Here is a 25,359-nt window from a genome sequence, read left to right on the forward strand (position 1 = left end):
TCAATGAAATGGAGATAAGGAATTTACCTGATAAATATTTCAAAGTAATGGTCAAAAAATGCTCACTGGACTCAGAAGAATGGATGAATACAGGGAGAACTTCAACAGAGACAGAAAATATAAGTACCAAACAGAAACTAAAGAGCTGAAGATTATAACAACTGAACTTTAAAATACACTAGAGGAGTTCAACAGAAGACTAGAAAAAGCAGAAGAAAGAATCAGTAAAAATATGTGGAGATTAAACAACCAACTACTGAACAACCAATGGGTCAATGAGGAAAGCAAAGAAGAAATTTAAAGAAATACCTTGAGACAAATGCAAGAGGATATATACCAAATCTATGGGATGGAGAAAGCAGTTTTAAGAGGGACGTTCAAAGTTCATAGAAACATAGGCCTACCTCAAGAAATAAGGAAAATCTCAAATAAACAGTCTAACTTTACACCTAAAGGAAAGAGAAAAACAAGAACAAACAAAGCCCAAAGTTATTAGAAAGAAGGAAATAATAATGGTCAGAGCAGAAATAAATGAAATAGAGACCAAAAAGACAACATAAAATATCAATGAAACTAAGAACAATTCCTTGGGAAAGATAAGCAAAATGGACAATCCTTTAGGTAGACTCACTAAGAAAAAAAGAGAGAGGGTTCAAATAAATAAGACCAGAAATGAAAGAGGAGAAATTACAACTGATACCAAACAAATATGAAGGACCATAAGAGACTACTATGAGCAATTATATGCCAACAAACTGGACAACCTACAAGAAATGGATACATTCCTAGAAACATACTATCTTCAAAGACTGAATCATGAAGAAATAAAACATATGAATAGACCAATTACTAGTAAGGAGACTGAATCAATAACCAAAGAACACCCAACAAACAAAAGTCCAGGACCAGACAACTTCAGTGATGAAGTCTATCAAATATTCAAATAATATTTAATACCTGTCCTTCTCAAACTCTTCTAAGAAATTGTAGAGGAGCAAGTGCTCCCAAGCTCACGTTATGAGGCTAGCATCACCCTGATACCAAAACCAGAGAAGGACACCACAAAAAGAGAAAATTACAGGCCAAGATCTCTGATTAACATAGATGCAAAAATCTTCAACTAAGCATTAGCAAATGAATTCAAGAATACATTAAAAGGATTATACATCTTGATGAAGTGGGATTTATTCCAGGGATGAAAGGAAGCTTCAACCTCTGCAAATCAATCAACATGATACACCATGTTAACAAGATGAAGAATAAAAATTATATGATCATCTCAGTAGATGTAGGAAAAGCATATGACAAAAATCAATACCAATCCATAATAAAAATTCTCAACAAACTGGATATAGAGGGAATGTACCTCAACATAATAAAGGCCATTTTTCACAAACCTACAGTTAACATCATAATGAAGAAAACTGAAAGATTCTCCTCTAAGATCAAGAACAAGACAAGGTTGTCCACTCCCCCCACTTTTATTCAACATAGTATTAGAAGTACTAGCCTGAGCAATTAAGCAGGAAAAAGCAATAACAGGCACCCACATTGGAAAGAAAGAAGTAAAACTGTCACTATTTGTGAACAACATAACTTTACATATAGAAAACCCTAAAGACTCTACCAAAAAACTTTTAAAACTTATAAATTCAGTAACTCAGCAGAGTACAAAATCAATACACAAAAATCTGTTGCATTTTGATACACTAAAAGTATCAGAAAGAGAAATTAAAAAAATAAACCCATTTACAATTTCATTGTAAACCCATTCTACAGTTCCATTAAGAAGAACAGAATGCCTAGGAGTAAATTTAACTAAGGAGTTAAAGAACCTATACACTTAAAACTGTAAGACACTGATGAAAAGAGTGAAAAAAACACAAATAAATGGAAAGATATTCCATGCTCATGGATTGGAAGAATTAATGTTGCTCAAATGTCCATATTACTCAAAGCAAACTACAATTTCAATGCAATCACTATCAAAATTCCAATGACATTTTTCCCAGAAATACAACAAACCATACTCAAATATGTATAGAATCACAAAAGATTCTGAATAGACAAAGCAATCTTTGAAAGAAGAAGAATATAGGTAGAGGCATCATGCTCCCTAATTTCAAATTATACATCAAAGCTATAATAATTTAAAGAGTGTGCTTTTGGCATACAAACAGACACACAGATCAGTGGAACATAGCCCAGAAATGAACCCATGTATATATGGCCAATTAATCTATGACAAAGGAGCCATGAATATGGGGGGGATGACAGTCTCTTCAATTAATGGTGTTGGGGAAACTGGACAACTACATTCAGAAGAATAAACCTGGACTACTATCTTTCACCATATACAAAAATTAACTCAAAATGGATTAAAGAGTTGAATGTAAGACCATAAAACTCTGTAAAGCTTCTGGACATCAGTCTTAGCAATATTTTTTGAATCTGATTCCAAAGGCAATTGCAACAAAAGCAAACATAAGCAAATGGGACTACATGAAACTAAAAAGCTTCTGTACAGTGAAGGAAGCCATTATCAAAATGAAATGGCAATCTACTGAATGGGAGAAGATATTTGCAAATCACATATCTATAAGGGGTTAATATCCAAAATATATAAAGAGCTCATACAATTCAGTAAGAAAAAAACTCAAATAATCTGATTAAAAAATGAGCAGAGGATCTAAATAGATACTTTTTTTCCAAAGGAGACATACAGATAGTCAACAGGCACATGGGAAGATGCTCAATATCACTAATCATCAGGGAAATGTTAATCACCACAATGAGATACCCCTTCACAGCTGTCATAATGGCTATTATCAAAAGGACAAGAAATAACAAGTGTTGGCAAGGATGCAAAGAAAAGGCAACCCTAGTGCACTGTTGGTGGGAATGTAAACTGGTGCAGTCTCTACAGAAACCAGTATGGATGTTCCTCAAAAAAAAATTAAAATAAAACTATCATATGATCCAGCAATTCTACTTCTGGGTATTTATCAAAAGAAAATGAATACAATAATTCTAAAAGATACATGCACCTGTATGTCCATTGCAGTACTATTTACAATAGCCAAGATATGAAAACAACCTAAGTGTCCACTGATGTATTAATGGATAAAGAAGATGTGATGTACACACACACACACACACACACACACACACTGGAATACAACTCAGCCATAAAAAGGAATGAAATCGTGAAATTTGCTACAACATGGATGGACCTTGATGGTATTATGTTAAATGAAGTAAGTCAGAGAAAGACAAATACCATATGATTTCACTTATATGGGGAATCCAAAAAAACAAAACTTACAGAGAACAGATTGGTAATTGCTAGGGGGGACGGGTGTTGGGGTGTGGGAGAAATGGGTGAAGGAGGCACTCAAGAGGTACAGACAAAGACAAATACCATATGATTTCACTTATATGTGGAATCTAAAAAGACAAAATAAATAACAAAATAGAAACAGAGTCATAGATACAGAGAACAAACATGTAGTTGCCAGAGGATGGGGGCAAGATAGGGGAAGGGGATTAAGAGGTGCAAACTTACAGTTATAAAATAAATGAGTTATGGGTATGAAATACATAGCGTGGGGAATACAGTAAATAATAATAATCTTTGTATGGTGACAGATGGTAACTAGACATCATGGTGATCATTTTGTAATATATAGAAATATAAAGTCAATATATTGTGTACCACGAAGTAACATAGTTTTGTAGGCCAATTATACTTTAAAAACAAACAAACTCATAGAAAAAGAGATCAGATTTATGGTTATCAGAGTAGGGGGTTGGGGGAGGGGAAATTGGATGAAAGTGGTCAAAAGATATAAACTTTCAGTTTTAACATAAACAAGTACTCAGGGATATAGCGTACAACATGATTAATTAACACTGCTGTATATTATATATGAAAGTCGTTAAGAGAGTCAATGCTAAGCTTTCTCATCACAAGGAAAAACATTTTTTCTTTTGTTTGTGTATGAGATGATAGATATTAACTAAACATATTGTGGTCATCATCTCATGATGTACATAAATCGAATCTTTATGGCGTATACCTTAAACTTATACAGTGCTGTATGTCAATTATATCTCAGTAAAACTGAAAGAAAAAATAAAACGTCAATGACTACTAAAATGGAAAAGAAAAAAAAAAGTTGGATTTTTTCCACCTAGTGCGGTATCAAAATGCTGCCTGAAACGTCCCAATCTCAGGATTTTTATTGCTGGTGATGATGCATGAGGTGGAAAGAACATCACTTGATTTTCGAATAAGTGATTAAGCTTGTGCTACTGACTACATTATAGAAAAAATAAAAAGAATGTGGGAAATGAAAAAAAAGAGGTACAAACTTGCAGTTATAAAGTAAGTCATGAGGATGTAACGTACAGGATGGTGACTATAGCTGACAAAATTATATTACAAATTTTCAAGTTGCGAAAAAAGTACATCTTAAAAGTTCTCATCACAAGAAGAAAAAGATTTGTAACTTTGCATAGTGACAGATGGTAATGAGACTTGCCGTGGTGATCATTTCACATTGTATGCAAATGTCGAACGTTTATGCTGTACACCTTAAACTAATACAATGTTATATGCCAATTATACTTCAATAAAAAGAAACCAAAAATAAATAAATGAATTTGTTTTGAAAAGAAGTCTGACATTTATCTTTTGAAATGGCAGGTGAGACTAACAGTCTGAGTCAAGTTCTCCATCTACCAAGAAAGCATTTGAAATGAGAATGTACTAAGGAGTCATGGGGTTTCATGTATGAAAGTTTAACTTTTTTTTCATTTCAAGAAAGTAGAATCATTATCATAAATGTGACTGCTTTATATCTGTAAGCCGCATGTTTTTACTATATGACTGTAATTTTTGAAAAAGCTTCAGCACCTTCCAAATGAGTTTATTAAAAAATTATGTGATTAAGATGTAAATGTGTATCCTTTTCATTTGACCACTAAGGGGTCTAAAAGTATATCATTAGCAGCTTAGTGTTTCAAAAGATCGAGAAAGAGTGATAAATTATCATATAGACAAAGAAAAACGCCAGATTTCTATCCTTTTTTTCCTGTTGTATCTCAAATTAGTATTGCTCCAGAGTTTTATGGAAAATGCTTCAGATAGACTCAGTAAGCTGAGCCATCTCCAGAACACTCAAGCTTTCTAATATGACAAGGATTATCTAGAAACCTTGCCAAGTTCTTTATCTTATATTTTAATGATTTTATGGTGAAGCTAAAGCAAACGTATCTCCTTAGGTGACATATTCAATGACCTTATGGAGACTCTGGAATTTTGAGTTCATACGTGGCATACTTCTGTAGTTTCACCTCAGTCAGTTATACATTGTAGTCAGAATTGTTCAAATTCCCTTCATGTATAGCTCTACTCCTTTGCGCACCATTATGTTAGCATTCCTCATTATATTTAGAAAGCTACTCTACTAATATGGGATGAATTGTGTTCCCTCAACATTCATATGATGAAATCCTAACCCCAGTACCTCAGAATGTGACCCTATTTGCAGACAGGACATTTAAAGAGGTAATTAAGTTAAAAAAAAAAAAAGGTCATTAGGGTAGACCCTAATCCAAAATGACTGGTGTCCTTATAAGAGAAATTGGGAGACATGCATGTACAGAGGGAAGACCATCTGAAGACAGCTATTTACAAGACATGGAGAGAGTCCTCAAAAAAAAAACAACCCTGCCAAAGCCTTGACCTCAGACTTCCAGCCTCCAGAACTGTGAGAAAATAAACTTCTGTTGTTTAAGCCTCTCAGCCTGTGGTATTTTGTTAGGCCGCCCTAGTAAACTAACATATCCATTAAACTGGATATGAACAACCAAATATATTGTCCCTAGCATTAAGGGAAGGGTGACAGAATGAAGCCTGGATCATTTTCATGAATCCTCTACATGTCCCATGGATGTTTTACCATATTTTATACTTTAATAGATCATAAATATTTTCTGGGCTTTTTTAAAATTTATGAGTACTTATGGTTGAAACTGCGATGCGTAGGTCATATATATATAGAGAGATAGATCATTCAGGACTTTCTCTGTCTTTATCTTAGGATGGAAAAGGAAAAGGTGATACTGCTCTGGCCAAAAGTGCTGTCTGTCCCTGAGAATGCATTCTCTTTTTCTTCATTTTAGTATAAGACCTACTCATCATTTCAGCAGGACACACTGGCTACCCAGCCAGATAGAGACCATCTTTTGCCACCCTCCCTGAAGGCTAGATATGATCATGTGATTAAGATCTGGCAAATGGAATTTTGGCTTATTTCTTATAACAGCCCAGCTTGCACCTAAATACATGATTGTCATTGATCCCAACTAAATTATCACATAGAAATATGATGTTTGTTTGGGTGATAAGGGGAAATAAAAGGCCAATGTAACTTCTAATCTGTACCCTCTGTACACTCACTACTGTAATAATCTCACAATATATACGATCCTGAACTAATAACTCCAAGTAAATATCTTATCTCTAACAACAAATCTATTCTGAAAGGGAAGAAAAAGACATTTATTCCCTAATGTTTATTTGACAAAAATTGTATGTAACAAATTTTTACATCTACTTGTCATCTGAATCTACATAAAGAAAATGTTTTCAGTTTTGATCTCATTGTATGACTAAGTTTTTACATAATGCAATTAAAATTTCCCAAATTTGGATAATCTAGATAGGCTTCTTGAATTCAGAATAAAGCACAGATCTCTTAAACATCTAGTTAACGCAGGCACATGTCTGTTAATTTAAAAAAATGAGGGGGCAGAGTGTGCTATGATTTATTTTTTTCTAAGTGCCCAAAGGCTTGGCAAAGTTTAAGGTGAAAACACATTATTAATATCAACTATTTACTTTATATCAACACACTTTTAAGTAATGTAGTAATATATCAACTGAAAAAAAATATTAAGCTATTAGTGCCTTGACCTTGAACTGTAGAGAACAATGATGTCTGATTGGCTGTCAGAGAAACAGCAAGAATCTACCAGTTGAGGATTAAAGGAAATCCCGTGCCGTTTGGTGATGGAAACGATAGTGGTCATACAGACCCCATGAGATTTTTTCTGTGACTGCGACATCAACAATCTGCTGATCTTGTGAGTCTGTCCTGCCCAACTGTCTGCAGTCTCTGCATCTTTGCCTTCCTCGTGGCTGTGGGGTCCACCTGAATAGTCTCTTAGGCAAGCTAGGAAACAAAGAATCTCATCTTTGGACTGACTTTCTGACTAATGATGTATATATTTTTAAGGACTGATGTATATATTTTAAGGATGAATATATTTTTATTCATAACCTACCTAATTCTAAACAAGCTTTGGAGAGACACTTGCTAAAGCTTCCCACTGGCTTTACTGTATTCCTGAAATATACAGTTAAACTACTGATGAATTTTTGAGGAACGGAAGAATGAAGCACAATAATATTCATGAATCTATTATCGTTGCACACTAATAGTTCCTTGAAAAATCATATTGCTGTATGTTTCATGTATGCTAAAAATAACCTTCAGTGATATAGGTTTTACCTTTCCCCAGGCAACTTCAGAATCCAAATTACTAGGCATTCCTTCGACGGCTGATCTCTTTGTCAATTCCATATCTGTAGCTGCCAGCCATTCTGTCAAGGCATTCATTTCCTTTCGCATCTTACGGGACAATTTCAAGCATTTCTCCAACTGTTGCTTTCTTTCTGTTACCTGAAAAGAATGATAATAAAATGTAGTTTGGTTTACTTTTTCAATTCAAGTTTAATTTTAGCTACTTAATTGGAAATTTCATATTTTTGTCATTTTAAAATAAACTTTTTCTTACTTTTTAAAAATAATATTTTAGAAAAATTATATATTCTGAATATTAATAGTGAATAAGCACAGTCTAGGGAAGATGAGATCGTTTCTCCAAAAGATAGTGTCCTGCATCAGGTAGAAAGAAAAGCTATTATTTTCCCTAATATAAATAAAAAATAAATTATGGACAAACTTTTTTAAATAAATAGAATGATATAAATCAAACTGAAGATATGACACGTTTCTTTTAGAAACCCTTCAGTCATCTGTCAAAGAGATGGGCAAGAACATTTACAAATGAGGCTTGCCCTTACTGGTAAGGAATCAAAATGGGGAAAGAATACTATTTCTCTCCAAAGGCAAAAATATTTATAAAATACTTAGAATAGCCAATTTTACTGTCATTGCATCTTTAAAGTGCCTCACTTTTGCACAAAAACAACACAAAGAATAGGTCACTTCCTCCTTAAATATACATTTATTACCCAAAGGGGGCAACAAAATTTGATACCATAACACAATTTTCACTCTCATTAATAGAGAAATCATGACTTGATCCTGTGTTCCAGTTCTCAGTGTTTAAAACTAAGACCCTCAAAGTCAAATTGTTCCATGTTCTCACACAGAAAATGAACACATTTGTGTTTGTCCACCACTTTTCCTGATGTGCCTACATCTTGTGAATTGGCTGGTTGAATAAAAAGCCCAGAATCTCTTATCTCTTGTTGATACACACACACACACACACACACACACACACACACACACACACGTGTGTATATATATATATATATATATATACACACACTTATATATTCTACAAACAAAATAACAATTCAGCCATAAGCATGAAAAAAATGGCAAAGATATCTTTAAAGAATTTTAAATACTTCAATGAAGATAAATACCCTGAAACTTTGAGAAAAATTCCAAATACTCAGCAAAATTTGTTTCTTTAACAGAGGTGTGCGTACATTAAAAAAAAAAAGTGTTTAGTTGCTGAGGCTGCAAATTCAATTTTTTTTTTTTTTTTTTACAGATTTTCCCTTCTATTCTTCCCTTCAGGGAAGTGAAAGCATCTGCCATTTTGAGTTGCAAGGATTTTACTTGTATGTGGGAGAAAAAATATACACCTTATGGTGTGTTCCTATGCATAGTTATTTTTTCTATGCATTATTGGTAGAAAAAGAATTCTAGATTCAATATTTCAAATAAATTCTATCTTCCCAGAGCTAATGCATTATTGATTTTTATTTATTCTACTTTGTTTATATCCAGATAAATAGGTTTTAATAAAACAGGAGACACTGTCATCTTAAGGAAAATTGAGTTTTACACTTTTTTTTTTTTGGTGGAGAAAGGATACATTTAAAATAGTGCCACCCACAGTAGAAATCATTATTTCATGAACGCTTAAAAATGTAAGTGAGGCTGACATGAGTATTGAGGCTTTGAGTATGAGCATTTGAGGCTAAAATGAATATTGCTATTTATGTATATTGTAATATAATAAGCATACAGGAACTGTAAGTATTATTATATCTAGGGTGCTAGGTGTAATATCACTCAATAAAATTAAATAGATTTAGATATAAGAAACTCTATTTTTATTCATTGAACAATTAAGCTAAGTTGGTGATATTAACCAAACTAATAAAATTGTGTTAAGAAAACTGTCATGCTCTGAACTGAAATGCCCCCAAAATTAATAAACTGAAGCCCAAGCTCCCATGTGACTGTACCTGAATATAGAGTGTTTGGAAAGTAGTTAAGGCTAAATGAGGTCACAGGGTGGTACCCTAATCAGATAGGATTGTGGCCCTACTAGAAGAGGAAGAAAAAGATATCCCTCCTTCTCCCTCCATCCCTCTTATCCTCTTCTCCCCTTCCTTCCCCCACCCCTCCCACTCCCCCTCCTTCTCCACCATGTGAGAACACAGTGAGAAAGTGGCCATCTGCAAGCCAGGAAGAGGGTCCTTACTAGACTGACACCTTGATCTTGAACTTACCAGCCTCCGGCACTGTGAGAAACAAAATGTTCTTGTTTAAGCCACCTAGTCTATGGTATTTTGTTATGGCAGCCTAAGCTGACTAATCCAAAAGAGTAATATATATTGAACTGAGGCAAATAAAATGATTTAAATTCTGAAGACCATTAAAATAGAAGGGTTTGTATATTTATATAAAAAGAATAATACATTAAGATATCCTCTGTTTCCATAAAACAAAACCACTATTGTTGAAGGTGCTCGGAAGACTTAAATATGAACAATTTTTTCTCAGAAAAGGAATACATGACTTCTGCCATTTTATAATATGATATTTGTACATATTCCCTTTATCACTCATGTTTCTAAATCTTTATTTCAAAAATAAATGCCTGCCCCACATTTTTGCTGTGCTCTGTCATGCTTTTAAAGCTAAGTATGATTTCTTAGTAATTGTTCATTTTGCTTTAATGATATTACTCAGTGCCAAATGGTTAAATAAACATACACTTCCAAATATACATTTTCAGGGATAAAGAGGTCTTCACATCATCGTAAGAATCATTCACTCCTTAATAATAATCAACTCAGGACACTAAGAGTCCTCTAATGTCATTTTTATTGTTTTAAATTCAAAGTGATTTATTCTACATTATGTTAAATTTACTCTTGCAAAGGAAAAGATTTTGTGCAAATTCTTCAAGGCAAAGAAAAGGCCCAGACAATAATTTATATTTGAAACAGCTAATTCTCTTTCAAAACTTTAAATTAGAAGGTTTTTTAAATATAAAAATAAAGACTATCAACTAATATGAATGTTGATTTTCAGATTTTCATTTGAATCTAAAACTAACTTTCTCTCAGTGATAAGTAATTTGCAATTTGTAGCTTCAAGACATAACCTTCAATCTACTTTCAGGGTGCAATGTTAGAATTCTGACTCTGCATGACTACTTCTCAAATATGGGCAAGCATTTACATTTGTGTCTAAGATGAAGTGACAATTTTCTCATTGATGTTGTTATATTCAATAAAGTTGGGAACCTGAGCCGTAAAAACAGACACTCTTCTCCCCAGTGGTCTCAGTAAAGCTCTTTCTATGTAGAATGTATCAACTCCACTGTACCTAAATATAAGTCGGTATATTAGTTTATAAAATTACCAGCCTTTGAGTCATCACAAGTAAATATAGACAATGAAAAGAAGGGGCAAGTTTAGAACAAAGAAACCCTTTTAGAATTATCTGATGGGCCAATAAAAATCTCTCTGAGCTGTACATATTTTTTAATGTAGACTGAAAAGAAGACCCTCGCTGATTAATTACTGTTTCTTAAGAACTGCAAATTGGAATTTATCTATCTCTCTGTCTATGTATGTATCCATGTATCTATCTATCTGTAGGGAGTAAATGATTTAGCGTTCCTAAGACATTAATTGTGCATAATTACTGACTCTTACTTTACAATATATAAGGAAAGTGGGAAGTAGCCAGTGCTTATAGTTTCAGCATGCACACACCTTTGCTCCCAGCTCATTATAATGCAATTTCAAAGCCGTTACTCTTTCATCAAGCTCTTTAGGGTTTTCCGTCTGCTTCTTCTGTACAATCTGACGTCCAGTTTTGATCACCATTTCCACTTCAGACTTCACTTCACTCAGACTTTTATACAAGTTCTAAGTTAAAACATAAAACAAAACAGAATAATAAGCAATAGTGTCTAGTTCATACTATTATTAATAAAAAGAAACAGGAGTAGAGATCACCTGAAATGCTATTCTATGGTTACAGTTTTAATGGAGTAGCATTTTGCAGCTGTGGTCAATATCTAGCTTTTGCATTTTCTGTTGATTTAATGCTTCTATTTGTAATTATATGTACACATAAAGACATGCATATTGTGTAGTTATACTTACCAAAGTAAGGGTACATAACACATATATTTAATTTTTCATTCCAAGTTTATAAAGATCATTTCTAAAAGTTATATGATTTCTATTGGGTTGGTCAAAAGGTTCCTTCAGTTTTTAAAGTAAAAATGAAAGATACATTTTTCATTTTCACCAAGAACTTTATTGAACAACACATTCATTGTTTTGTTCCACTACCTTCTGCCATTTTTCAGGTAGCTTCATAATTCCATCTTCCCAAAATGTCTTATCTTTTTGAGCAAAGAACTGTTCCAGGTGGCTTTTACGGCCTTCCAGGGAATTGAAATGTTTTCTATTAAGAGAATTTTGTAAAGACTGAAATTAATGGAAATCTGAAGGTGCAATGTCTGGTGAATACAGCAGATGAATCAGAACTTCCCAGCCAAGCTGTAACAATTTGTGCCTGGTCATCAAAGGAACATGCGGTCTTGCGTTATCCTGATGGAAGATTATGCATTTTCTGTTGACTAATTCTGGACTCTTTTTGTCAAGTGCTGCTTTCAGTTGGTCTAATTGGGAGCAGTACTTGTTGGAATTAATCATTTGGTTTTCCAGAAAAAACTCGTAATACAGGACTCCCTTCCAATCCCACCATGTACAGAACATCAACTTCTTTGGATGAAGACCAGCCTTTGGCATGGGTGGTGGTGATTCATTTCGCTTGGCCCACGATCTCTTCCGTTCCACACTGTCGTACAGTATCCACTTTCCATCCCCCGTCACAATTTGTTTTGAAAACAGAACATTTTCGTTACATTTAAGTAGAGAATCGCAGGCAGAAATACGGTCAAGAAGTTTTTTTTCACTTAACTTATGTGGAACCCAAACACCAAAGCAATTCACATAACCAAGCTGGTGCAAATGATGTTCAACACTTGATTTGGATATTCTGAGTATGTTGGCTATCTCCTGCATGGTATAACATCGATAGTTCTCAAAAACTGTCTCGATCACTATCAACATCAACTGGTCTACGCAACCCTGGAGCATCATCCAGTGAGAAATCTCCAGCACGAAACTTCGCAAACCAGTTTTTTTTTTAACATCTTTATTGGAGTATAATTGCTTTACAATGGTGTGTTAGTTTCTGCTTTATAACAAAGTGAATCAGTTATACATATACATATATCCCCATATCTCTTCCCTCTTGCATCTCCCTCCCTCCCACCCTCCCTATCCCACCCTTCTAGGTGGTCACAAAGCACCGAGCTGATCTCCCTGTGCTATGCGGCTGCTTCCCACTAGCTATCTATTTCACGGTTGGTAGTATATATGTCCATGCCACTCTCTCACTTTGTCACAGCTTACCCTGCCCCCTCCCCGTATCATCAAGTCCATTCTCTAGTAGGTCTGTGTCTTTATTCCTGTCTTGCCCCTAGGTTCTTCATGACCAATTGTTTTGTTTTTTAGATTCCATATATATGTGCTAGCATATGATATTTGTTTTTCTCTTTCTGACTTACTTCACTCTGTAGGACACACTCTAGGTCTATCCACCTCACTACAAATAACTCAATTTTGTTTCTTTTTATGGCTGAGTAATATTCCATTGTATATATGTGCCACATCTTCTTTATCCATTCATCTGTTGATGGACACTTAGGTTGCTTCCATGTCCCGGCTATTGTAAATAGAGCTGAAATGAACATGGTGGTACATGACTCTTTTTGAATTATGGTTTGCTCAGGGTATATGCCCAGTAGTGGGATTGCTGGGTCATATGGTAGTTCTATTTTTAAGGAACCTCCATACTGTTCTCCATAGAGCCGTATCAGTTTACATTCCCACCAACAGTGCAAGAGGGTTCCCTTTTCTCCACACCCTCTCCAGGATTTATTGTTTGTAGATTTTTTGATGATGGCCATTCTGACCGGTGTGACATGATATCTCACTGTAGTTTTGATTTGCATTTCTCTAATGATTAATGATGTTGAGCATTCTTTCATGTGTTTGTTTACAATCTGTATATCTTCTTTGGAGAAATGTCTATTTAGGTCTTCTGCCTATTTTTGGATTGGGTTGTTTGTTTTTTTTTATACTGAGCTGCATGAGCTGCTTGTATATTTTGGAGATTAATCCTTTGTCCGCTGATTCGTTTGCAAATATTTTCTCCCATTCTGAGGGTTGTGTTTTCGTCTTGTTTATGGTTTCCTTTGCTGTGCAAAAGCTTTGAAGTTTCATTAGGTCCCATTTGTTTATTTTTGTTTTCATTTCCATTTCTCTAGGAGGTGGGTCAAAAAGGATCTTGCTGTGACTTATGTCATAGAGTGTTCTGCCTATGTTTTCCTCTAAGAGTTTGATAGTGTCTGGCCTTACATTTAGGGCTTTAATCCATTTGGAGTTTATTTTTGTGTATGGTGTTAGGGAGTGTTCTAATTTCATTCTTTTACATGTAGCTGTCCAGTGTTCCCAGCACCACTTATTGAAGAGGCTGTCTTTTCTCCTGTATATTCTGTATATTCTTGCCTCCTTTATCAAATATAAGGTGACCATATGTGCGTGGGTTTATCTCTGGGCTTTCTATCCTGTTCCATTGATCTATCTTTCTGTTTTTGTGCCAGTACCATACTGTCTTGATTACTATAGCTTTGTAGTATAGTCTGAAGTCAGGGAGCCCAGCAAAACACTTTTGACATGTTTGATCAGCCACAGCACCTTCTCCATACACTGAACAAATCTTTTTTTGCATTTTTACCTTTCTTGAAATAATAAAGCATAATATGCTGAAAACATTGCTTTTTTTCTCCCATCTTCAATATTAAAATGGCTACACAAAAATCCACCAATTTTGATGTGTTTTTTTTAGATGCATGCTGATATGACAGCTGTCACAATACAATCTAACAAAATTGTTTTGAATGAAGTTAAACACAACTAAGTGCTAGTGGAGCCATCTTACAGTAAAAACCAAACAAACTTTTTGGTCAACCCAAGTTTTTAAATGTTACAATTATATAATTCTAGCTGTGAGTTTGGAAAAATTCATTTACTCATTCCCCAGGTATTTGCTGAGTGCCTGCTTATACCAGACAGTATTTGAGTCACTAGAGAATCAGTGGTGGCCAAGCCAGACACGTTCAGTGTTGTTCTCATGGTGCTGTTATAGTCGGGATAAAACACCTAAATTTCCAGACCATAATTTCAATATATATTAAATCATATATAAGGAGGGAAGGTAATTTTAAATGTTAATTAATTATACAAATTAATTTTCTTAATGGGGCTGATTAATTAACTATAGAGTGATATAAAATATTATGTAAAACTCACATGTACATCACAACTATAAAGAACACATATATTGGTTCACAGTAGTATACTGCCATAACAAATCCTCATGAAACAAATGTCATAGCTTTCCCTGGTAGTTATTTTACTTGGAAAGATATGTGCATTTGAATGTATGCATATATGTATGCATGCGTACATGTACATATGTATATGTCTATATGTATACATGCATATGTAATAGTTTACTTATACATTGCTGCATTAAGTTGTTCAGTGGTGAGTCTGAACAAATATTTATTTTACTGGTACTAAGAAATAAAGTTGCTAGTAGGTAATTGCTGTAATTTGGGAGTCAGGAAAGAAATTAGGTTTGTTTTTTTCTTCTCAGTTTAAAATCAGTGTTTAAAACAAAGCATTTTGTAAATGCTAAGCAATTATCCTATTCATTAAGGCTACATACATAAATATTTCCACCTTAATCCCTTCTTTGATGATTGCCTGATGTTATTCCTTTATCAATAATTGTGAGTTCTTTCTGAACTTTCCATATGATTTTTTAATTCATTTACTTCTATCTTAGGAATTATAAACATATTTGGGTATTCAGAAACATTTAAATCATTAATTATCACACTGGGACTGAATTCTTGAATTTTGGAATCAGAGATACTTCCAAATGACTTACTATTTAAATTTTTTTAAATGTCAATTATTTACCTTTACGAGAAAAGCTCACTCAAAGTACTAAATAGCCATTTACATCGTATCATTCAATAGACAGATAAAATATTTAGCATTAAGAAAGGAAAACAGTCTTTATATTTGTTTGTGTTCATGTTTGTAAGACTTCTTTTTTTTAAGGCCGCGCCATGTAGCATATGGGATCTTAGTTCCCCGACCAGGGATAGAACCCGTGCCCCCTGCATTGGGAGCATGGAGTCTTAACCACTGAACCGCCAGGGAAGTCCCTGTAAGACTTTTTTTTAACAGAACAAAAATTACTTGAAAGCAAAGGCCATGATTATAGTATATGTGAGAGAGCATCTTAAGTAATGAAAAATTACAAAAGTTGTGAAGAAAATATATCCTTATGGAAGAACGACATGAATTGGTCCTGACATTTAAACCAGAACCAGAACCAGATTGAGTAAATACTTTGATCTGTTTCCTCTGTACTGAGTCAGGGCATAGTAACACCTGGGTGCAGGTTGGGTTTTTTTTTTTTTTTTTTTTTTTTGCAGTTCATATTAACTAGCAGACAAGTTTTATGAGGTACCATTAGAGACCTGTTCCTAGAAAAGAATGAACAGCTCTCCCTTTGTGAATATACTTAGCCATGATGATAATGTACATGGGTCATTTTGCTCTCAATTTTTTTTAAAATGTAAGATGAAACATGCTCCCATGTATTCCTAATGTTACTTATCTAATACCAGCTAATATATAAAATGATATTCAAAATTTCTTTTGGGGGTGAGAATATTTATAATAATGACGCCACTGAAATGCAGCCTGTATTATTAAGCTACGTTACTGAATAAAAATTACTCCATAATTTTTCACAAAGAAAATTTTTGTTTATAAGAATGATATTTTCCCATTCATAATGATATGACTGAAATGTACCCAAGGGTTTCTTTTTCATTTATGTTATGGAGTAGAAGCAGGAACAATACTTAAACACAAAGTACTAAATAAACTTTTTTCCCATTAATGTTAATAGCACTCAGTGTTTTTATTTTATGTGAATTTCTACCCTGATACTCCATAGTACACATACATTTATAATAATACTTATATTTACTCTAGTAGATGCCCTCATAATTCAGCTTTACATTATCAGAAGAGTCATCTGACTTGGTGAATTTTCAATAAGTGGAACGAAGAACACTGCTCTAAATCCCCGTAGTGAAGATTTACACTACAGGCTAATAGTTGGTGCCTCTTTATTCTGTCTTTGTGGTCTGGCAGAATTTCACTGCATACCCAGCCCTGATATTTAATGGAAAGATACTAGGGTTTGGAGTAAGCATGCCTGGATTGGAATTTTGCTTTTGCCTTTCACTTGCTGTTTGTCTTTAAATTCTCTCATTTAATATGTGGCCTTGAGAATTAAAGGTGACTTGTGTGGATCACTTAGCTTCCTTGGCACTCATTTCTAGAATTGTTTTTATTACTGCGGATACTGCTGTTGTTGCTGTTGCAGACTAACATATTTCTTTCCAGGATTTCCATTTAAAAATATTTTCAAAGTTCCATAAGAATTAAACAAAGGCAATTTCCTTTATATTCTGCACAGTCCTTGAAAAATTATAGACTCAAAGAAGACATTTTCAGAAGAGGTATTAAGTGGCTACTACTTCAGTAATAGTTCTTGTCTCTCAATACACCTGTGCTAATTTTTGTTCTTATACCAAATATTGTTCCTTATTCCAATAAGGAAAGTCAAGGGGTAGCTGCATATTTGCCATCTGAAATACATACCACACAATGATTTAACTGTGACTGTACTACTTCCTGTTCAACACTCTTTGTTTCCAATGCAGGCAAGTGTATCTTCACTTCATCTAAAATCATCTTACTTTCCTGTAGACGCTGCTCAAAATTGGCTGGCTTCTGGAATAATCGAAACTTCATGGAAACATCTTGCAATTTTTTCTGTAAAGAAAAAGCACCAATTTAAATTTGCCTTCCAAATAATAACCAGTCATATTCTTGTTAACGTATCTTCCTTTATTCTGGAAGATATACAAGAATAAAAATAAAAACAAACTGAAGAAACCCTCTTTTCATTTGTCCAGCACAAAGAATACATGCATTTGGGAGAAGAATTCAGTAATTGTTCTTAAAGTGATACTAAATAAACGACAATTTATTAACCTATTTTATCCTTAAAAGGTAGAATTCAAAATAGTCTGTATCGTTTATACATTATTTGTAGTTTTCAACTAATGCCCTTAATTCCAATTTGCTAATAAGCAAGTTATCTAATATAGACTATATTTTAATATCCAACTAAAACAAGCTCCTTAGTTAATGGAATAATACATACCTGTGTCACTTCAATTTGGGATAGTACCCTTTGGGCAGTTTCCTTTCCCTGGTAATGTTTCTTCATTTCTTCTAAACTGATCTCGTGACTTGTCAAATCAGATTGGATTTTCTGTTGGGAGGACAGCATTATAAGTCAGCATGCTCTGCAAGTTACTGCAAAGAACAACTCATCTTCCAAGAAAATGGAATTTGAAACTCTCTCAAAACATTATTACTATGTAGCCTCTTTCAAAATGACAATAAATTGATTTTTTTACTTATCAAAAGTTATCAAAATGAAATTATTTATCTCCTATTGGGCTTATTAATAAAAATAAATTATCCTTTTGAATCAGTGATAATGAATAGCTATTTCAGATATAATTTTCAGTAGGAAGTATCTATTTATATCTAATATGTGAAATTTATATTCTTTTATCTTTGTATTTACATTCAAAGCTGACCAAAGATGTTAGCCTTTATTTAAAAAAAGCCAACTATGGCAGCGATAAGGCATAACGAGAAAGTTGAATGTGGACAATATTCCTTAATAGTGATCTTTACTCAGAAATTCTATGCCATATTTCAGTTAAATTTCAGGGAAGCTATGTATCTAGGAAAGGGAAGCTAAATGTCTCGACTGGCCTTGCTTTTTGTCTGATACGTACTTAATAGCTTCCTACAGAGACTGTTTTTTAAACTTTAAATAAATATAAAATATTTATATATTTTCTAAAATGAGTAAGGACATTTTTGATCAAGTTGTATTTAAAAGTATGTCTGTATTTGACTTATACACTTCTGAGCCAGTTACAGGAGTGGGTCAAATCTGGTAGTGTGCAGAGACAAAAACAACAGATTCATTCATTTATTTCTACCAGATCCAGCAAAAATTAGCTACTGGTCAAATTATTCGAATTTAAAATTCAGTCATTGTCAGATTATCGTAAATAAGAGAAGAAGAAAATGATTAACTTATACCACAGGGCCCATAAAATTTCCATGCAAAACAATTTGTATAATGCATATTGATATAACCTAATTTACACCAATTGGAGTCAATTCTGGCACATATTATTAGAAAATAACATCAGTTTGCTTAGCAGTTACCACAGAGAACTACAGCCCTGAAATGAGTAATGAGAAACTCCAAGAAAATGGGTTAAGTGGTGAAGGAGTTTTTCAGAATACAAGGTTATAAATGTACAGATACACCTTAATATTATTCCTTAGCATATTGATCCTAATAATTATAAAGGCAAAGTAATTACAAATTACTTAAGTAATTAGAATTCTGGTTTAAAATAAAGAAGAGCAAAGACTCAAGCAAATCCATATATATATATGTATATATTTTTACTATATATAGTATCTTCAGTGGTTGAACTACGACATTGCATAAGAAATAGTGGTATGTACCTCTTCTCCAGGAACCATAGAATTTGGGGGTTAGGGATCCATGTTAGTGCATAGCATTGTTCATACACCTAGAAATACTAAGGAGTCTGAAAAAATTTAATGGGAGTATACACAGTAGAGTAATACTTACAGGAGAGTTAATAGATGTCATAGGAGAGGTGATGTTAAAGTAGACTATGAATAATTAGTAAGCATTGCTGGGGGCATCAGATGCTTTAGGAGGTTTATGATCTTAACTTCTCAGGTGGAAAAGTCTCACCCCCTCAAAATGGTGGGCCAGTAACAGCCATGTCTCTGTCACATAACTCTGGCCACCCCCAAGTCATGGAAAATTAGAACATGAAGAATGCTTGTGCCCAGTTAGGTCCATCAGACTCTCTCGGAACTGACAGGAGAAAGTCTGGTCAAGCTCTGTGGGCGCTTGGAACTGTGTCACGTATGAGACTGTGCTTATGAAGTCCCCAGTTTGCACTGTCAGTTTAGGAAGAGCAAAGATCCATAACCAGAGAGAGAAGTAAGAAAGAGATAGTAGGAACAAAAATATTGATGGCTTTCAATCATAGGCTGAAGCAGATAGCATCTGCCAAAGATGGCTGCAACAACAGTGTCCATACCACATACTCCTCTTACCATTCCCCCACTAAGAGGTAGAGTTTATTTCTTCACCTCTTTAAATCTAGGTCAGCCTTATGATTGCCTTGACCAGTAAAACAGAGCACAAGTAATGCTCTGCCATTTATGGGAAAAAACCCTTAACTGGCCTAGTGGCTTCCACTACTGCCTTTTTGGAACACTCACTCTTTGGATGCCCCCTCTTGGAACCCATCTGACATGCTGTGAAAAGCCTAAGCCACATAAAGAAGCTGTGGAGAAGTGTTTCAGTGAATAGTGCCAAGTGAGCTTTCAGCTCACAGTGAGCATCAATGCTAGACATGAAGGAACCATCTTGGGCATCCAGCCTATTTGAGCTTATAAGTCACCGTAGCACCAGCCAACAAATGCGCGCAATCACATGAGAGACCCCAAGAGAAACCATCCAGCTGAGCCTTCTCAATCCACAAAACCATTAAGAGAAAATGATAATTTGCTGTTACAAGTGACCAAAACACAGGTTCTAGTCTCTTCTTGAGTAAAAACGTTATTCTTGCCCTTGGTTTCCATGAGACATTCCTGTGCCCTTATGACCAGCTCCCTTCCCTCATTTTTGTTTTGGCTTTAGTTAATTCATTTTTGTTACTTGTACCTAAGTGTACTAAAGAGTACACTGGATATGCAAGGAGATGAGAGTTTTAAAAACAAAAGCATTCTTGAATGAGGGAAAACAAGGTGTGGACAAGGCACTGAACCACATGAAGAGTTTGGGAGAACTGAAATAATGCATAGAGAATTAATACACATCCACAGAAATATAACTAGAAACGTAGGTGGGAATGAGGTATTAAATAACCTCATGGCCTAAATGAAAAGTGTCTAGTTTTTTTAATATGAAGATAAAGTTTAAAAGTGATCAGAATCACAGATAATGGTTTTACTGCTAATACTTAATCTAACTATTAAGGCAATTCATAATGAGAGAATTCTTCTATAAACTCAGTAATACTTTGATATGAATTTGTATTTTATTAATCATATATAGCTACATATGTGTGTGCATTTTTTTTAAAAAGAAGCAGCATCACTTGTACAAACAGTATTTATTTTAGTGCACTCAAACATTAGAGGGAAACAGAAAGGGAGCGTCAGGAGAGAACCATGGAGAACAGAAAAATTTAGGGATGGGAGAAGAAGGGAAACACCAAAGAAAGATAAGGAACAGTCTAAGAGAATAAGAGGAACAACCAGGAAAGAGAGAGGGTGCCACTGAAATCAAGTGCTGTGAGAGCTTTAAGAATGAGCGAGAGGTCGACAATGCCAATTTTGAGACAGATCAAATGAGATAAGTACTAATAAGGGCATATTAGCTGGTCAATGAGCACTGTAGCTAGGACAGAATCCGTAGATGGTAAGAGCAGAAATCAGGTTTTCAAGGGCTGAAGACTGATTAAGGACAAGAAAATACCCTTATAAAACAGTTTAAATCATTTTTGAAGACTTCTGTCTCCCCACATAATGAAATGTAGGTCAGTGAGAACTGAACACGTATTAAGGCCATATGAAAGAAGCCAATGGACGAAGCATTTTTTTTTAAAGCATATATGAAGATAATTGATTAGAAGAACCTTGGAGGAAATGAGAGGAAATGGAGTGAAGGGCAAAGATCAATAATCAGTGGGAAATACTGACAGGTGGAGAGGTGCCGCTCTTTCAGAAGCCAAAGGTAATACATAAAGATTTTGGATGTGGAGAAGCAGAAAGTGTAATGCTTCCTACTTGATGCTCTCTGGGAATCAGAATAGTGTTAAGAGAAATCTGGATTTAAATCTCAGGGCTCTGACTTGCCACCTGGGCAAAGCACCAAACTTTTTTGAGCCTCAATTTTCTCATCTCTAAACGGATGGTGATAATGACAAGCCAGCAATGAAGCATTATCATAATTTGTAAGCAGAGTATCTGGGAAAATTCTCATGTCTGCAGTAGACAACTATATTGGTTTTGGTAAAAAGATTAGAGGCGACAGTATATGTAAAAATACCTGCTCAAGTTGTCTGCACAAATATCTACTCATAAATCGTCAGAGTCATTATATATCATTTGTCTATAAGCATGAGCCCCTTGATATCTGCTGAGGATGAGAGAGGAGAGGATTGAGGAGGAATCAAAAGGAAAGTGATGAAAGTTGCAAAGCCATTACAGAAACTGGGAAAGGAAAATGATGAGTGAAAAATTAAAAAGATATTCAGAGAGAGCAGAGGGCCCAAATTATATACCTGTAGCAGTATCTGTCCACATGTTTTTGACTAATTCATCCATTTGGCACTCAAGGTATATATAGTAGAGGGAAAAATGAAATATACACCTAATTCCTTTAGCCTTTTATACTAGAGGGGTGAGAGAAGAGCACTGAAAGAAATAATCATTATTATCATCATCACCAAAATGGACATCTGTGTGACCTTATGTCCCAACAGTTCACATATATTCATTTAATTATCTAATCAAACTAAGGTAAGTATTTACCATCCTAAATTACAATTACAAATGAGATTAGAAATGTTGACTTGTCCAAGAAAATGTTAGGAAGTAGCAAATTCAATGCTCTTTAAACAACTATACTGACTCTTAAATTATGATTTAAAAATAAAAATATCCTCCAATTGGACATTTATCAGAAACAAACAGACATCTAATCTTATTTGCATACTAATAATACTTAGCTTATCCATTCAATTCAAGAAGGAGATTCTGCGTCTACCACCTTATTCCACACAGTGAGAACAAACCATTGACCCTATTCTTAAAGAATATCTGTTCTAGGGAAACGGAACATAGAGATACAAGTAAATTACAAAGCAGAAATGCATGCAATATAATGGAAAAATGATGCTATGCCATACAAGAGAAATATTTATTTCTACTACAGAATCTGGTAAAAGTTTAAGAAATTGGTGTAATTTAAGTTCCATATGGCTGATAAGGGGGTTTTAGAGGGGTAGATAATAAGAAAATGGGAATTCATTCCAGATTGTGGGAACCATGCTAGAAAAGACTGAATTTGGAGTGTGCAGAGTGTGAATACTTAGTTTCACGGAAGTAGAACTGGATTTGGGTAGAGTAAAACTTACTATCTAGAGGAGGAATTAATGAAAAGCTACTGAACCTTAAGTTTCAGGGCTGGTCACTTGCAAAAAGAATTCTTCTATAACAGTATTTAATTTTCTATTTGTAATTTGTATAGTTTTTTTTTTCTTAAAGATTGCCCCCTTAGAGCTGCCTGCAGTAGCATAGCATTACAAAAGAAAACCAAAATAACTTAAGTGATCATTGAAACACAGGTCTTCTGATGATTAATTCCACATTTTTCCAGATGAGCCATACTGTTGTCATGACTTAAAAACAATAGGAACAACAATAACTTACAAAAACACATGACCAAAAACTTAACTTTTATCTGTCACAAGGGGATGTGAAGGACCATGTAACATGTGAAGGGAAAGTTTGGCAATTTGGAAGTTTCAATGCAAAGAATTACACGGACTTTGAAATGTTCATATTTATATCAAGCAGTTACACAGACTGTTGAAAGGATGAATTTCTATACTCTTAGAAAGGTCACCACTACTAAAATTATTAAAACTGAAAAAAATGATGGTTGAACATCATATAAAACTTAGATTTTATCATAATTTGTAGGCAGCATTTCTAGAAAAATTCTCATATCTGTAGTATGATTCCAATAGGATTAGAGATCAAAATTTCCTTATAAATTGAGTATATTATATACGAAAGGAGCACAGGGGCTAAATATATTTTGTAAATTAAGGATAACCATGTGTCTGTGCTACAGAACTTCTCAGAATATTTTATATATTAATATGCATTAATATCCAAGAGGGATACAGTTCTTTGCTCAAATTATCCTTTTGCTTTTCTTTGGCAGAGTATATCACACAAGTAGATTTGGGAAGAACTATCTCATGTACTTAATGTATATATTTAGTGATAACAATTTAATTCATTATTAAGATAAGATAAAAATGGACATCTATTTCCAATTGATTCTACTTTGGGAAGGCTGTATAACATGCATCACACTTATACTTAGCTAGCACCTTTAAAAATTGATTCCACAATTCTTACTTTCAACTGATAATTCATCTTTAGTTTGTACTTAGGATATCTTTTACCACCTACTTTATTTAATGTCATCAGATTATCGTTCTGGAACTACATAATTTAAAAATCCTTATCACTTTAGGGCAGGCTTATTGTGAAATAGATAAGTGATTTGTTTAAATAACAGTATTATGGAAAATTATAGGTAAAATGGACAATCTCCCATTTACACATTCCTCTTAAAAAAAGATGAATATTACATCGTCTTTCCTGATACTATAATCAGACAATGAAAAAAATAACATTTAAAAAACTTTTTAATGTAGAAGAAAACACTGGGATTGGAAGATTTCATCCAAAGGATAATGATTTCCATAGTTGGCTACCGGATTTCTAAGGTCTGCTAAAGATCTAAAGACTGTACTATTTGAGTTCTATATTCACCTAAAATATACATCTACTAGCATACGGATGATAAGTGTTTGAAGAAAATAAACAACTGATCTTGTGAAACTGTCAGCTTCATATAAAATCAGTAATTTGTAAAAGAAACAAAATGAAAGGAAGTAGCAAATGAGTGCTGCTGATTTAGAATACCCATGTATGCTCTAAAAGGAGCTCTCAATCCAATATTTCTCAGGGTCACTAGATGTTTTCCATAAAAGTGAAATAATATAAAGCTCATTATATCGTCATGCCCTTACCAAAAAAAGACATTTGACAATACAGTAATTATGTTCACAACTAGCACTATATATTGAAAGTAGGAAACAACAGTGGAAATGAATATAACCATTTTTTCCATTAGAGACGGTAAAGGGCAAATTAGAAAACTAAAAATCAATCAAACATTAATGACATTTCCAATATAGCATTTTACAATTAACTGAGCAGAGAGCAGGGCTTTTTATCATGATTTACCTCATCAGACCATTCTCATATATCAAATTAACGACAGAAAATGGCAAGCAAAATTAAGCCGTAACTGCCTCAAGTGTTTAATGGAAAAAAGGAAACTTTGTATCAAATAATTATTGAAGCTTTTCTCACATCAAATAAAGAAAATGACTCCGAGGGAAAAAAATAACTAAAATATTTCAGAAAGAAAAATATTAGAAGATATAAGGTTAAGACTACGAATGGAGAAATTTAACACTGTTAGACGAGTAATTTTTAAACAGTAATTTTGATATTGCATCCTCAAG

General features: G+C 34.0%; 1 protein-coding gene across 1 annotated transcript in view; it reads right to left on the reverse strand.

Annotated features, from left to right (window-relative positions):
- DMD (dystrophin) overlaps window positions 1-25,359 on the reverse strand; it is a 2,099,690-nt gene that overhangs the window by 1,277,536 nt on the left and 796,795 nt on the right. The window contains exons 31-34 of the mRNA XM_032618871.1: window positions 18,042-18,152; window positions 17,474-17,647; window positions 11,348-11,503; window positions 7,581-7,751 (exon numbers count right to left, since the gene is read on the reverse strand). Of these exons, the coding sequence (XP_032474762.1) occupies window positions 7,581-7,751; window positions 11,348-11,503; window positions 17,474-17,647; window positions 18,042-18,152 (612 nt within the window). The remainder of the gene's footprint in view (window positions 1-7,580; window positions 7,752-11,347; window positions 11,504-17,473; window positions 17,648-18,041; window positions 18,153-25,359) is intronic.

Source organism: Phocoena sinus, chromosome X (genome assembly GCF_008692025.1).
Source record: "Phocoena sinus isolate mPhoSin1 chromosome X, mPhoSin1.pri, whole genome shotgun sequence".
Classification (NCBI taxonomy): domain Eukaryota; kingdom Metazoa; phylum Chordata; class Mammalia; order Artiodactyla; family Phocoenidae; genus Phocoena; species Phocoena sinus.